Source organism: Lampris incognitus, chromosome 2, assembly GCF_029633865.1.
Source record: "Lampris incognitus isolate fLamInc1 chromosome 2, fLamInc1.hap2, whole genome shotgun sequence".
NCBI classification, from domain to species: domain Eukaryota; kingdom Metazoa; phylum Chordata; class Actinopteri; order Lampriformes; family Lampridae; genus Lampris; species Lampris incognitus.
The window spans coordinates 83,820,618-83,834,995 of NC_079212.1; the positions used below are offsets into that span (position 1 = coordinate 83,820,618).

General features: G+C 46.1%; 1 protein-coding gene across 2 annotated transcripts; it reads right to left on the minus strand.

Moving 5' to 3' along the window:
- Positions 1-379: 379 nt before the first annotated feature.
- Positions 380-7,826, minus strand: cdk2 (cyclin dependent kinase 2). 2 transcript variants are annotated; one of them, XM_056272945.1, is made up of 8 exons: positions 7,796-7,826; positions 7,421-7,630; positions 6,175-6,252; positions 5,942-6,062; positions 3,726-3,896; positions 2,595-2,696; positions 2,289-2,492; positions 380-1,437 (listed from the first exon to the last, which is right to left on the minus strand). In XM_056272945.1, exons 2-8 carry the CDS (start codon positions 7,534-7,536, stop codon positions 1,333-1,335), a joined length of 897 nt encoding a protein of 298 aa, XP_056128920.1. In that variant the 5' UTR covers positions 7,537-7,630; positions 7,796-7,826; the 3' UTR covers positions 380-1,332. The 2 variants fall into 2 exon arrangements, with proteins under 2 accessions (XP_056128920.1, XP_056128921.1); XM_056272946.1 differs by lacking the exons at positions 6,175-6,252; positions 7,796-7,826 and having other exon boundaries at positions 7,421-7,744.
- Positions 7,827-14,378: the final 6,552 nt, after the last annotated feature.

A 14,378-nucleotide genomic window follows, 5' to 3' on the forward strand; every position in this document is an offset into this window, starting at 1 on the left:
CTGCAATCCTAAATTCCAAACATTTTTGTTTTTGCACTGTACAGAAGAATTATTCTTGCGTACACTCCTTTTCTTACTTGGCCAAACTTAACAGTATGTCATTTTGTCGTGTGATTTATTCCAATAAACTCTCATATTGTTCCACTATACGAACTTCCTTGGCAGATGGAGTCCTTCAGTTTTACTGACTGGTCAGCTTATGCCGCGTTCCTTGCTCAAACTGAACTGTGAATTCTAACTTAATGAGCTCAAACCTGTGGTAACGGGCAGCAGCCCTCATTCTCACTTTTATTTAATTTTTTATTTAATTTTATTTTTATTTCATTACAAAACTACCACCTTAACTTGACCCTACAAATGAATCAAACAAAACACAGGGAATTGAAAAAAAACTTTAATGTGTAAAGACTGCATTTATAAAAACAGCTGAACAAGTTTTACATAAAATGTAGTGTAAGAACAATATGAAAGCAAATATTTTCTAAAATCTGCATTAACATGAATCAAATACTTCTCATTTCACAACAAAGCTGAATAACAATAATAACAATAATAACATGACCCTTAGTTTATAGGGTAACCCTATAAAGACTAACGAGAACGTTGAATGTTCGAGGTCTTACCGGTCCTGCATCTTCCCCCTTCGTCTGTCTCACACCACCAGAACAAAAACCCCACTTTAAGAAAGAGTCAAACACTTTAAGAGTTTTCAGTCTAAATAGAAGATACACAACTTACAAACACTGAATTAACTTTTTACATTTGTAGCACTAATCTCACATGCGTTTGACAATACAACTGTATATGTCATGTTGACTAGACCTCGCTACTCCCTGTGCCGCTGCAGCCCCGCCTATCACAAAGTACCAGCAAGCAGAGGACCATCACACAGGATGCCGCACATTCACACTTCCCCAGAAAGCTGTGTGATTGGTCATACTTCGTTTAAAAGCCAATTAAAAGTTACTTGTGTTCAGACACCCTAAAATCAACATAGATAAGATTGAACTAAACTCTGGAACGCGCTCCATCTCATCTTCCAGCCACAACACAACCGCTTCTGGAGTACAAGCAAGCAGAACTATAATGCTGAAGAATTCCAGGCCAGTATCCATTACTAGCACGACATCGGGGATGAAAACACCAGAACTTGCAGGACATCTAACTTCTTACATGTTGACCTAAGCATTTGAGATGATCTACTGAAAGACACAACGTGTCCAGTAGTGTCTCTGATCCCTGTCCATTATAATAATGGAAACCGAGTGAGGCTTGGGACATCCTTTGTTCTTTGAGATCGTTTACAGAAACTGAAAAAATCATTTTGTATTCTTAGAGTCGCAGATGAGGGACTGGCATGGTGACATCACGGAAGAATCCATGCACAAGGGCATTTTTGGCTGACAACCTCTTGTTTGGATCGTAGTTCAGCATTTGCTGCAAGAAAAACATAGAAACATTATCTTTAAAACAGTGTGCCCTTCATTTTTTCCTCAATTCTCTAAGTATACACCAGCTAACTTTTGAGCTAAATATCCATTAGAACGTACTGTTGAGGTGAAGAGGATAAGATGTTCACTGGGAGTGATGAAGAGCAGGGCAGGATTAGGAACGAGTATGTTATAGGGTCAGCTCAGGTTGGACAGTTTGGAGACAAAGCAAGAGACAAGATTGAGATGGTTTGGACATGTGTGGAGGAGAGATGCTGGGTATATTGGGAGAAGGATGCTGATTATGGAGCTGCCAGGGAAGAGGAGAAGAGGAAGGCCAAAGAGGAGGTTTATGGATGTGGTGAGGGAGGACATGCAGGTGGCTGGTGTGACAGAGGAAAATGCAGAGGACAGGAAGAGATGGAAACACATGATCCGCTGTGGCGACCCCTAACGGCATGAGACCATACATAAACCCGTAGCTTTCATTTAGACCCAGGTGTACTTTGTACATATTTGAAGTCAAGGGCAGCCAGCAAACCGAGCACTGCCTTTACAGTAGAGGGCTCAGCTAATGGATTCAGTTTCAAATTCAACTTTCCAACAATGAAGCTGTATAAAGCTATGATGTGGACTTTGTGAGCACTGCAAGGGTATGTAACTGAGATGCTCCACGTGTGATGCACTACATTTACAAAAAGGTTAGGTCTCAGACATTACAGAAATGAGTGCGGGGCAAAGAAATGCATCCTTCTAAGCCTATGAAATAACTAATAACTCTGCACAACATGCAAAGATAATGGACCAGAAATTCTATGGATCATATAGAGGCATATTTCACAATTTTTTTTTCCTGACCCCAAGCAGATCTCTTCCATCTTCATCTAGAAGAGGCGCCACTTTGGATAAATCCTGCTGAGCCCATTTGGGGAAAGATGGCTTGTAGTCTGGCATGGATGTGACACCTGGCCAGACGGTGTCGTCTGGTGTACCCAAAGTGCGGAAGATACGGAATAGTTGGTCGATCTCCGAGTCCCCTGGGAACAGGGCCCGCCTGGTGATCTTAAGAAACCAGAAAGTGACATTATTAGCAAGATGCATTACTAAATTCAGCCTCTTAATCAACAGTGTTTTTTTTTCCAAAGCTGAAGGTGAGGGCGTTACCATTTCAGCAAAGATGCACCCCAAGCTCCAGATGTCTACAGCTGTGGAGTAGTATTTGCATCCTAGCAGAATTTCAGGTGCCCGGTACCACAGTGTTACCACCTAAAAAAAATGTTTTTTAAATCAATAAAGCAGCATGAAAGTACTGTTTTACTACTGCTGCTACTTTTGGCTGCTCCCATTAGGGGTCGCCACAGCGGATCATCCGTGAAAGTACTGTTTTAATTGTTCCCAAATGACCTTTTAGACACAAAACAATCACCCTACCTAACTGAGTTTATCTGAACATGGGTTTTCTCACCACAACACTCATGTAAAACTCACATTCTTGAAGTGTAATACTTGCACATGAGGGCAAGTTTCAAGCAAACGTATTGTTGCACTGCATCTCAAAATAAGGATAAAATTGATATGAAATGTGCACAAAGACAGCAATCGGAAAGAAGTCAATATTAACAATTGAATGTTAAATGTCAACTATCAACGTCCCTTTATAAATCAATGCTTTCTCAATGCTCCTGCAACAGTGGAAGTTCTCGCTCCAAACTTATGGTTACTGCTGCCGGGATTGTTTTGGAAATTTAAGTCTCCATAACACCCTAGTTCTGCTGCTCACAACTCTCATCCTCAGGACCCAGAATAGTGGTAGTTTTCTATTCTGCCAGGCATCTAGCCATCTGAACAGGGAGTTTTTGGACCTGGCACAACAGATGAACGTAATTAAATACTTTACAAAAAAGAAAACTCCTCAAGAGTCCTGAAGACGAGTCAGGAACCATCTCCCTCGTCTGACTCCAAATGAACTCTGCTTAAAAGGTAATTACATTTTTTTTACAAACTTGGTCCCATTTTTGTAGTTTTTTCCCATCATGCCTATCAGTAATATCACTTTACACACAAGCTTCATTTAGTAGATTTTGGACCTGGGACCACCGCCAGACAGAGCTTTACACCAGCCTCTATGTGAACCAAAAAAGACCAGGTTGTATAAAAAAAAAAAATTTTTTAAAAGAAAGGGGGGATTATCCTTAAATTAGTTGAAGGGACTTCTATGGCACGCTTCTCTTTTGTTAAGGGTTGGGCCTTTACAAAGCCACTGACATGCATAAGCAAACTCACAGTACACCTTACCTCATGAGTGTAAGTGCGGACAGGCACCCCGAAGGCTCTTGCCAGACCAAAGTCAGCCAGCTTGATCTCCCCCTGGGCATTGATGAGGAGGTTCTGGGGCTTTAGGTCTCGATGGAGAACCCTGTGAGAATGGCAGAATGCCAAGCCTTGCAGCAGCTGGAAGAGGTAACTCTGCATGGGTAAGAATCAAAAAGTAATATGAATACACTTGCACTTCACAAGGCATTCAGATTCAGACAACTTTATTTATCCCAGAAGGGCAATTCAGTGTCATTCAAAGGCATGTCAATAACTCAGGTAAGAAAATCAAAGAAGGTTGAATCAGTTCATCTGGATACAACGTTTATTGAAAGATATGTTGCATACATTGCATTGTGGGAAGATGGCGGCACGAATTCACATTTGCAGCGGGCTCACCCAGTACCGTCAATGCAGTGTCTATGTCCACGTCTGCATCTAAATTTTTGTCTTTGTTTGTTGGCTGGGAGAGCTGGCAATGGATTGGCGGCGAGAGCTTGGTCTGCTGCACTGTGGGCTCAGGGACCACAGCCTTGCCCGGAGCTGCACCTGAGGAGGTAACACCGACGGAGGTCTGACAGGATCCGGAAGCGGGGCAGGCTAAGCTAACTGCTAGCCCATGCAGATCGGCAGTTCCGATAATACCGAGGGCGGTCTGGCGGCAGCCTCACCTGGCGTTGACCGGTGTTTTTGATGTGGTCATGTGGAGTGCGGGGAGGTGTGTCAAGGGTGACTGGCTGGGAGAGTTGGCACTGGATCAGCTGGGAGGGCTTGGTCTGCTTCGTCTGGTTGCCACAGAGTCCACGGCCCTTGACTGGAGCTGCGCCCAAGGAGCTAACTGCTAACCCATGCAGACCGGCAGTTCCGACATTCATCCTGGCTGGCGTTCGTTCCCTTGGACAGTGATTTTTTTTTTTTTTTGCTTAGTTTGGACATATGTGTTAGTTTGAATATGTGTGTTCTTGTAGTTCTTGAATATGTTTTTGTCTGTATGTTGCACTGCTGTGGGCTGGGGGAAACGGCATTTCGTTTCACTTCATGTGCACAAGTACATGAAGTGAAATGACAAATAATGTGTTCCTGATTCCTGATTCACTCAACTGACTGCAGGTATCCCACCCTTATAAACAATACTGTTGCATAACGACCAAACCCAACGACCAGTTTCACATGCAAATATGGATGTGACAATTAACAATGCCATCTTATAATGCTGTGATTGCAAACATTCCCAAATCCTCTGTGAATAGTACACATGGCCATTGAATCTCTAGTTAATGGTCAGCTGGTCGTTGGTTTATGTCGTTATGCTACTGTATTGTTTATAAGGGTGGGGTACCTGCAGTTAGTTGAGACTGAAGAGGTCACTTAGATGATGATGAAACGTTTCTGTCAATAAACGTTGTGTCCAGATGAACTGATTCAACCTTCTTTGACTTCACAAGGCAGTTTGATTTTCCTTTTGGTTTCCAAAGGTATACATATCACACTAGCGATAACATGAACAGAACAAAGTATGTCAATGTAGATTTCTGTTTGTCGTCCGTAAGGTGTCTTTATGTATGCTCAAAAATCCAGGTAAGAAAATCAAAGAAAGTTGAATCAGTTGCAATGACTTGTACATTGGGGAAACCAAACAGACGCTGGCCAAGAAGATGACACAACACAGGAGAGCTAACACATCAGACCAGGACTCCACAGTCTACACCATCTACAGGCCAGTGGCCACTCTTTCAGGGATGAGGATGTGACCATCCTTGATAGGGAAGAACGCTGGTTTGAATGGGGAGTCAAAGAGGCCATCTATCTGATGAGGGAACGACCACCCCTGAGCCGGTGGGGGGAGGGGGGGGTCTAAGAGTACATCTGTCACCATCTTACAATGCTGTGATTGAAAACATTCCCAAATCCTCTGTGCATAGTACACATGACCATTGTAACTCTAGTTAATGGTCACACCATATTTGCATATGAAACTGGTCGTTGGTTTGGGTCGTTATGTCACTGTATTGTTTATAAAGGTGGGAACACCTGCAGTCAGGTGAGACTGAAGAGGTCACTTAGATGATGATGATGAAACGTTTCACTCAATAAACGTTGTGTCCAGATGAACCGACTCACCTTTCTTTGATTCAGGTAGTAAATTAAACACATAGTATGTATCATGTTTGTAACAGGATAAGAGTCCTCATGTTTACCTTAACCAGAGGTAAAGGGATACCAGTGACAGAGGAGGAGTCCATGAACTTCTTAAGGTCCTGATGGAGGAATTCAAAAACAAGGTACAGCTTGTTTTCAGTGTGGATGACATCACGTAGCCTGAAAAAGTATAAAACAGATCATCAGTGTGTTACAGTAATCTCTGACATACAAAAATTAACATGATAATCCTAGAAACATATTAGCTACAGTTTTACCATTTGGTACTTACTTGACTATGTTTGGGTGACTAAGTTCTTTGAGGAGTGAAATCTCTCGAATGGCAGTACTTGGTACACCTTCTGTTTCCCTGAACAAAAGACATGGCAGAATAAATTATCCAAGATCAATATTCAATCCCCTTTTTATAACAATGTGGAATATGGATTTGATTAAACTTGGCTTTTATGGTCAATTTAGTTTTCTTTTTGTTTGGTTAACAATTCCACAAAATTAGCCTTTTGTGGATTTTTTTGCTGGTCAGTTCAGTTCTTATCATTCATGAATGCCCATTTTTACTTGTATTACATTTTTATAAGTTAAGAAGAACAGTTAATCAGAATCATGTTTATTGGCCATGTGTGTCGCATGGATGTGAATAATTGGCACATGGCCAATAACATGTCCATGTTTATTGGCCATGTGCACATACATGGAATGTGTCTCTGGTTTCGTGGCTCTCTCAGTGTACTTAACACAGAATAACAACACTACAACACAACAATCTTCACATGTATACACAAGGATTGACTTATGAAGGTGAAATAAGAGGTGCAATGGCGCAGAGAATATATCAGAGATGCTGAAATAGATGTTACCAGTTAAGACCTAGCAGATAAACTAAACATTACTAAACGGACATCAACCAGTAAGAAAATAAACGATGAATTTGTAAACACCTCAGCTCAAACACCGGTGGGTGCGTGGGGAGGTTTCTTCGCTCGCCTCGCAATAGTGTTCAAATGATCAGTTTACGTTTCCTTGGCTAATACTACATATAGATCCATCCAAGCCCTGCTCTGGCAACAGGCCAGCGAGTGGACCACCCCCTTCTGCGGGAGGCATGACTGCAGAAGGTCCCTCTTATGAGCTCCGAGTAATTCTAGCTGATGGAGGGAGCGCGCTCAGACGGCTCCGTCAGCGTGTCGGAGCGGAGCCAACTGTCAAGTGAAGGGCGGGGCTACCGCTGCTTCTGATATGCCAACCGGATAGCGCGGCCGTCTGCTGGGCGCGTGAAAATGTTAACCAACTCAAGTGCGCTGTTTGACAGTTGCAAACACCGTCCCAGATATCGATTAGTTGATTTATAAACGTAATGCCGATTTAGGCTAACGGGGGGGGGGGGCGTGACGACGCTCGAAGCAGAATGTCCACCTGTAGAGCGAAAGCCCGGTTCGGCTGAGCGAGAGCGCGAGCGAGATCATGCCGGGTTGGTGTGTTCAGGTTAGCCTAGCTGCCCGCCGACAGCCGCCACTTACGTGTCTAGTCGGATTTTCTTGAGGGCGACCGTCTCTCCCGTGACTTTGTTCTTGGCTTTATAAACCACTCCGTACGTCCCCTCTCCGATCTTCTCCACCTTCTGAAACGACTCCATGTCCCGCAGCTGCCGGGCGGCGGCCGGGCTCCTTTGTGCTGAACCGAGTCAACTCACTCGCCGACAGCACGAGCGTTATCTGGGGCGCGCGTCCCTGTGGGATGTACCAGAAGAAGAAACGCGAACTAAGCACAGAACAAAGCGGGGCAACCGTCCCCGAGTCCCGAAAGGCTCAGCTTCAAACCGGCTGGTCCGGCAGCGGCAGCAAGACCCCGCCACCTCTAACGCTACGCTGGCTCCGAACAGATTCCCGCCTTACCGGCGGGGCATTCGCTTTCGGGTCGAGCGACACGGGCACTCCTAAGCGGGCGGAACTCTTCTCTGTTGAGTCTGGATTTTCTCGTCATCTCCGGTAGCATGTCGTCCAACCCACCGGGCTGCCATTGTACGTACAGACACGGTGTCCGTCTAGCAGCGTGTCCTATGGACAGTTGTCCAAGTGTGTAATGTTTTGTGTTTTAACTGTAACGCCACAACGCGCCATACAGCGGTACGTCCCGGGCTTAGAAACAGGCGCCCAATAACACTGACGCTGCCATGTGTTGTGACGTCACTGCGCATAGGACGTGCGTCCCCGGCTTGGAGATGCGGGACGCGCGGCAACGTCACGCTGCGCGATTCCGTTTCTGCTGAATTTCACAGCGGCAGATCAAAATGGTCCGAGCCCAAACCTGCTCTCGTCGATGTCTTGCTGAACCCCAGCAGTATGGCACCTTCATTGAAAATGCGACGAACAAAAAAGCTATAAAGTCTTTCGATATTTTAAATAAAGTACATTTTATTTGAACTCTGAAAATACTTAAAACGAATGGAATTTGAACTCCACTGTGCTGTACTCTCCCCCTGTATGACAATATACCGTAACGTGCATGCATAAGAAGAAACGCTGGCCGCTGGCTGGCTGGCGGGTCTGACCCTTTAGTCGAGCGGTTAGCGATGCCTCCTGCGGTGCGGGCGATACGGGTTCGCTTCCCGGCCGCGGCAGTTCCTGTAGTTGCGTTGTCCCCCGAATTCGCTACAATACAATGGTGGTAAATAAAAGTTTTTGGAGAGATAAAAACTTCGGAGACTGGGTGGACGCATTTCCGCACGTGCGTCGAGCTGACCGGGTTTCCGGTGCGGATCGGACACCGACTTGTCGAGCACAAATCGTGAGAAAGAGCAGTGAACAGAATGACCTGGAGACCACCACGGATCGGATCCCGGACCGGACTGCTTAGCCCGGACCCCAGGTCGGATTCTGGACCGGACCCCGCTGCGTGTTCTTGTCCAGTGTCGGCGCAAGAACAAATCTGACGGCCGGGCCTACGGTTTTCACGGGGGGGGGGCATGAGCATTAGGGCTGTCAAATTTACATTCTATATTTTCACATCATCACTGGGTAATTGGCAGGGGGGGCACAACTTTCATTTGGGGGGGCGAGGCCCGGCCAATGCCCCCCCCCCCCCGTAGCGCCGACACTATTCTTGTCGCAGTATTCGGCGTTAGTCCGCCCAGTGTAGTTTAAACGAGGTTCCTTTCTGAAGTAGGGTAACAACGGGTTTTCATTCTAACATCATGTTTAACCAACCCTAGGGTTTCTCTACCCTTTACACTGAAATTTGAATTTCAAATGTCTTACATTTTGATCTAACATTTTACATTTTACTGAGACGTCGATATGTCAGGTGCAGAATGAAATACTGAAGTCATATTGTGATGGTGTCACACCTGGCTTGGATCAGCTGAGAGGACAATGTGATGTTGGGCTACACAAATAAAACTGACTTGACTTGACAACGTTGTGAGTATGAGCGTCACGTGATTTCCTTCCTAGAAGTGGTTTGCAAAGGCTGAAACAGAGACATCGCCTCTCCCAGTGGAGGCTGTCTGGACGATGTGAAGCTTTGTCTTTGCCTTGCTTTCGTCTCTACATGGCAGTGGGAATGTGGCGTTCCGGCTGCCTGGCCGTGGGAAGGGCCCCCTTTGCAGCCCTGTTTGCAGCTGGGTTGACCTTTCCACCCCGCGTGTGAAAAGCCACCTGCAGTTTGATTTATTTGTACCTTTAATGTTTTGCGGAGCCTGTCCTGTCCGTGTTTTACGTGTCCTCGGCAGGAGTTTTATGACCTCGTCCTCTTGCAATACACGTATTAATGTTTAAATCGTGTAACTGACAATGTGTGTGTGTGCAGGCAAGGCCACACTTGGTGTTTTGCTGGGGATGTCCGACATTGCCACCAGCAGCGATGGTGTACAAAGTCCACTGTAAACACTGGGGACTCAAAGACCCCGCTTTTCTCCCCGGTCCCCGGTGCGCATGAGGGTGGGGATCAGTGACCACTCAGTTTAACATGACGGGGACTTTAAAGTAGTGTTGCTCACTGACGACGGCAGAGGTCAGTTAATCTGCAGAGCTGAGACGCACTCTCCGGCAGAGGAATGAGAGGCAGTGGTTTTCATAATCCTGCTTCAAGCCCACACTGCTGCCATTAAGTGTACGTGCCAGAGCTGCACACTAGCATGTAACGCGTCCACCTTCATGCTCAGGTGGAACCGGGAGCACATCGGTGAAATGCTTTTTGCTGGGAGTAAATCATTTTCAGACACTGAACATTTTCTCATTAGGCTTCAAATAAAATGTCCCGTTATTATGCTCAGTGGCGCCCCCAAGGGGTGGCCAGGGGTGGCCACGGCCATCCTGATATTATCCCTGCCCCCCCCCGCTGGCCCCCCCAGCCACGACTCGCATATGCAGAATATGCTTCTGATTATGCATAATATGCTTCTATCTGATATCTTACATTAGGTGTTGTTCATTTAAATCAATAATGTATATTTTTCTTAACTCTCATATTGACAGTTTTCCACTAGCCTATACAGTATACTACAACAGCAGCATAAAATTCCCCAAATTCAGTCATGGCTTTTGGTTTTGGTGTGCCACCCCAAGATTTTCAGTGGCCCCATTTGGCCACCCCTATGAAACATTTCTGGGGGCGCCACTGATTATGCAAGCTCAACGGTTAATAAACCCGCTTCTAGTGGATGCCTGCCACAGCAAGGCCCATGAAGAAGTTGGAGGGTGAGTATATACAAAGCTATGCTGAAGCTTTGTGCGGTGCTGGGTCAGGTGCTGTGTGCAGGGATTTCCTCAGCAGCTCTGCTGGGAGCACACGAGGCATCACATGCGCTTCAGCTTGGACGGTCTCACAAACAGAAGACATTTTCAGTCAAATATAATAACTTGACGGTATTTTTTTTTCAAATAGAAAATATAGTTTATCGTCCAGCATCATTATCATCGTGCGGACAGTTTTGGGGCAGAATTATAAAAAATCATTGGAACCTGATTGAATCTTTTACAGCAGAGCTTTTTTTTTTCTTAGTATTTTTTTTATTAATACATGGACGCTACATCACCTCTTCAGTCTGATGAAATGTTTCTCTCAGTATGAACTGATTCAACTTTCTTTGATTTCTTTACCTGGATTACTGAGCATGCATCAGGACTTCGATACTATATGTAGTATAACTACACAGGGTTTGAATTAAAGACAGCCCCTCTCCAGGAATTTAGTACCAGAACCATGTTACGTGCCAAGGTGAGCCCAACTAGATCTAGTTGGTACCATGTTACGTGTAGAGGTGAGCCCAACTAGATCTAGTTGGTACCGCTCCACCTCCCACACCAGCTCAGGCTCCTTCCCTGCCAGAGAGGTGCCATTCCACGTCCCGAGGACCAGTCTGCGATGCCGGAAGTCGGCACGCCTTGGTCCTCGCCTTTGCCTGCCGCCCGGCCTGCATTACACCCTACCCCAATGCTCATCCCAACGGGTGGTGGGTCCATGGGGTAAAGGATGAGGATGCCTGGGATGAGAGTCACTACCTCTAAGTCTGAGGCCATGTTTCTCTACCGAAAATTGGTGGATTGCTCCATCTGGGTTGAGGATGAGTTGTTGCCTCAAGTGAAGGAGTTCAAGTATCTCGGGGTCTTGTTAACGAGTGAGGGTAAGATTGACAGGGGTGAAGAGGGAGCTGAGCCGGAAGGCAAAGCTCTCAATTTACCCGTCAGTCTTCGTTCCAACCCTCACCTATGGTCATGAGCTTTGGGTAGTGACCAAAAGGGTGAGATGGCAGATACAAGCGGCTGAAATGAGTTTGCTCTGTAGGTTTCTGGGCTCAGCCTTAGAGATAGGGTGAGGAGCTCGGACATCCGGAGGGAACTTGGAGTACAGCCGCTGCTCCTTCGCGTTGAAGGGAGCCAGTAGTTGAGGTGGTTCGGGCATCTGATCAGGATGCCTCCTGGGTGCCTTCCTTTGGAGGTTTACCGGGCATGGCCAACTGGGAGGAGACCCCGGGGTAGACCCAGAACTCGCTGGAGGGACTACATATCCAATGTGGCCTGGGAATGCCTTGGGATCCCCCAGGAGGAGCTGGAGAGCGTTGCTGGGGAGAGAGACGTCTGGAGTGCCCTACTTAGCTTGCTGCCACCACAACCTGACCCCGGAAAAGTGGCTGATGATGAGATGAGATGAGATGAGATGAGATGAGATGAGATGAGATGAGGGTCTGCATTATGGGGTGGCTGAGACCCCCAATATCCAGCCATAGCCCCTCTAGATCTGCCCAAAATGAATGGGGGGGGGTGTCTCAGGGTCATTGTGTTGGGGAAAGGTACTCAGACACTTCTGATTCAGAAGTGTATTGCTAAAGTACAGTCTGTGTGATTTATGCCAGAGGTGTAACTTTGTAGTCAGTATAGCACAGGCCAGGTTGGTGCTGCACGTGGCAACTTTAAATGGTCTCGAGTTGCTTTAGCTTCTGTTATTCTGAGTAGTCATGTTTCAAACGTGGGGAAAGTTTTTGGTGCGTAATAGTCAAGCATTCACATCCTTAGTGATGCCATGCTTGCATCACAGACTAGGATCCATCCATCCATCCATCCATTATCCAAACTGCTTTTCCTGTTCTCAGGGTCATGAAGATGCTGGAGCCTATCTCAGCAGTCATGGGGTGGCAGGCTGGGAGACACCCTGGACAGGCCACCTGACCATCTCTAACACACACACACACACACACACACACACACACAGACACACACACACACACACACACACGCACACACACACACACACACACGCACACACACACACACACACACACACACACACACACACACACACCTAGGAACAATTTAGTACGGCTGATTCACCTGACCTACATGTCTTTGAGTCACCTGACCTACATGTGTTTGGACTGTGGGAGGAAACCGGAGCCCCCGGAGGAAACCCAAGCAGACACGGGGAGAACATGCAAACTCCACACAGAGGACGACCCGGGGCTCGTACCCAGGACCTTCTTGCTGTGAGGCGGCCACACTAACCACTGCGCCACCGTGTCACCAGGAATGAATTAAAAATAAATAAATATGGATAAAGGTTTCTTGATTACATTTCTTTCTGATTTTTACCCTTCCTCACAGAGGAGATTCTTTTTTAAGTAGTTTGGACTCAAACGTTTTTTCCCACAGGAGTTGGGATTGTTTTATAGTTAATTGGCACGTTGAGAAGTTTCCCCTTCTGGAGGGTAGGCAAACACTCTGTAGATGTAAATGGACTTTCAGTAACCGCTGAAGTATGAAGCCCCAGCCGCACCAGGAAGGGTGGGAGAAATGAAGGAGTCTGGCTGGGATTCTGAGTACTAGTGGGGCCGCTGACATGTTCCTCATGGTGTGACGAGTTACCTGATTCTCTCGTCACTATCACTGTCAAATCTGCTGTGAAATACATTTTAAAGATAGACTGATATGTGTTTAATTAATATATTACTAATCATGAATATTCACAGTTTCTGATACTTCAGCTGAGCAACGTGAGCAGAGTCGTGCTCTGTTTCTTTGTTGTTGTTTTCTTTGTTTCCAGAAAAGTAAATTAACTCATTAGTTTGAAAGCAGTTCTGTTCTCATCTAGTTGCACTCTGGGGATTTGAGGAGGGAACAATGAACACCCACAGACCCACAAAGGCAGCACGGGCGTATCTCCCTGCGCTGATCGCTCAGAGCAAACATTTTTAGACTTATTGTACAGCCTTGGGTAGAGAGCGGGACGTCGAGGAAAGGATGAGAAATAAAAGGATGCTATTGATTTGCCACCCACCAACTCATCTTGTGACCCCCATGCACACATAGCTGTAAGGTCAGACAGCAAAACACACATGACTCCAGCTTTACTCCCACGTTGACTTGCCCATGTCCCTGCTGGCAGCCAGCCCCACGCCCCACATGAAGCAAGCGTTCACTTGCCCTGCATCAGGCACAGTTACTCGGCTGCAACCGGTTACATTACACGGTCATGAAGTGTTCCCCAAACCACAAATCGACATGTTGATTTGAATCATATATAGACCATTTACATAATTCTGCTTTGGAAATCATCTCACCGGTTGTTTTCTGCTTAAGCAAGCGACTTATATGCATTCTTTCTGTCTTCTGGGGACCCATTTTCTGTTAGAGGTCACCACTGGTGTTCAGAGGAGCTCCATTTTCTTACCTACACGAATGTCGTGTCACAAGACTAGACTACTGGTATAAAGAAATACACTATTCTACAGTCATAAAGAACTTTGGTCCTGTGATTGTGTTGCTTGTCCCAGCAGGAATCCTGCAGTCCATACAGAGTCTAAACCAACACATCACTACAGGGGGAGGTTCCCATTTGTACACCTCTAATGATGTCAAAGTAGAGGGGTGTTTATTCAAGATCCAAGACTCTTAAAGCGTGTCACAATCCCATTCTCACTTCTCTGGAGGAGTTGTGTGGGGGTGCAGACTGGGGGTGAGGAAAAGGGTACAACTAATCTTCACT

Coding starts and splice junctions, on each gene's coding strand:
- cdk2 (XM_056272945.1), bottom strand. CDS start 7,536: ATGGAGTCGTTTCAGAAGGTGGAGAAGATCGGAGAGGGGACGTACGGA. Junction 3,897..5,941: donor TCCCTTTACCTCTGGTTAAG/GTAAACATGAGG, acceptor TTACCCATGCAG/AGTTACCTCTTCCAGCTGCT. Junction 2,697..3,725: donor TCCGCACTTACACTCATGAG/GTAAGGTGTACT, acceptor CATTTTTTTTAG/GTGGTAACACTGTGGTACCG.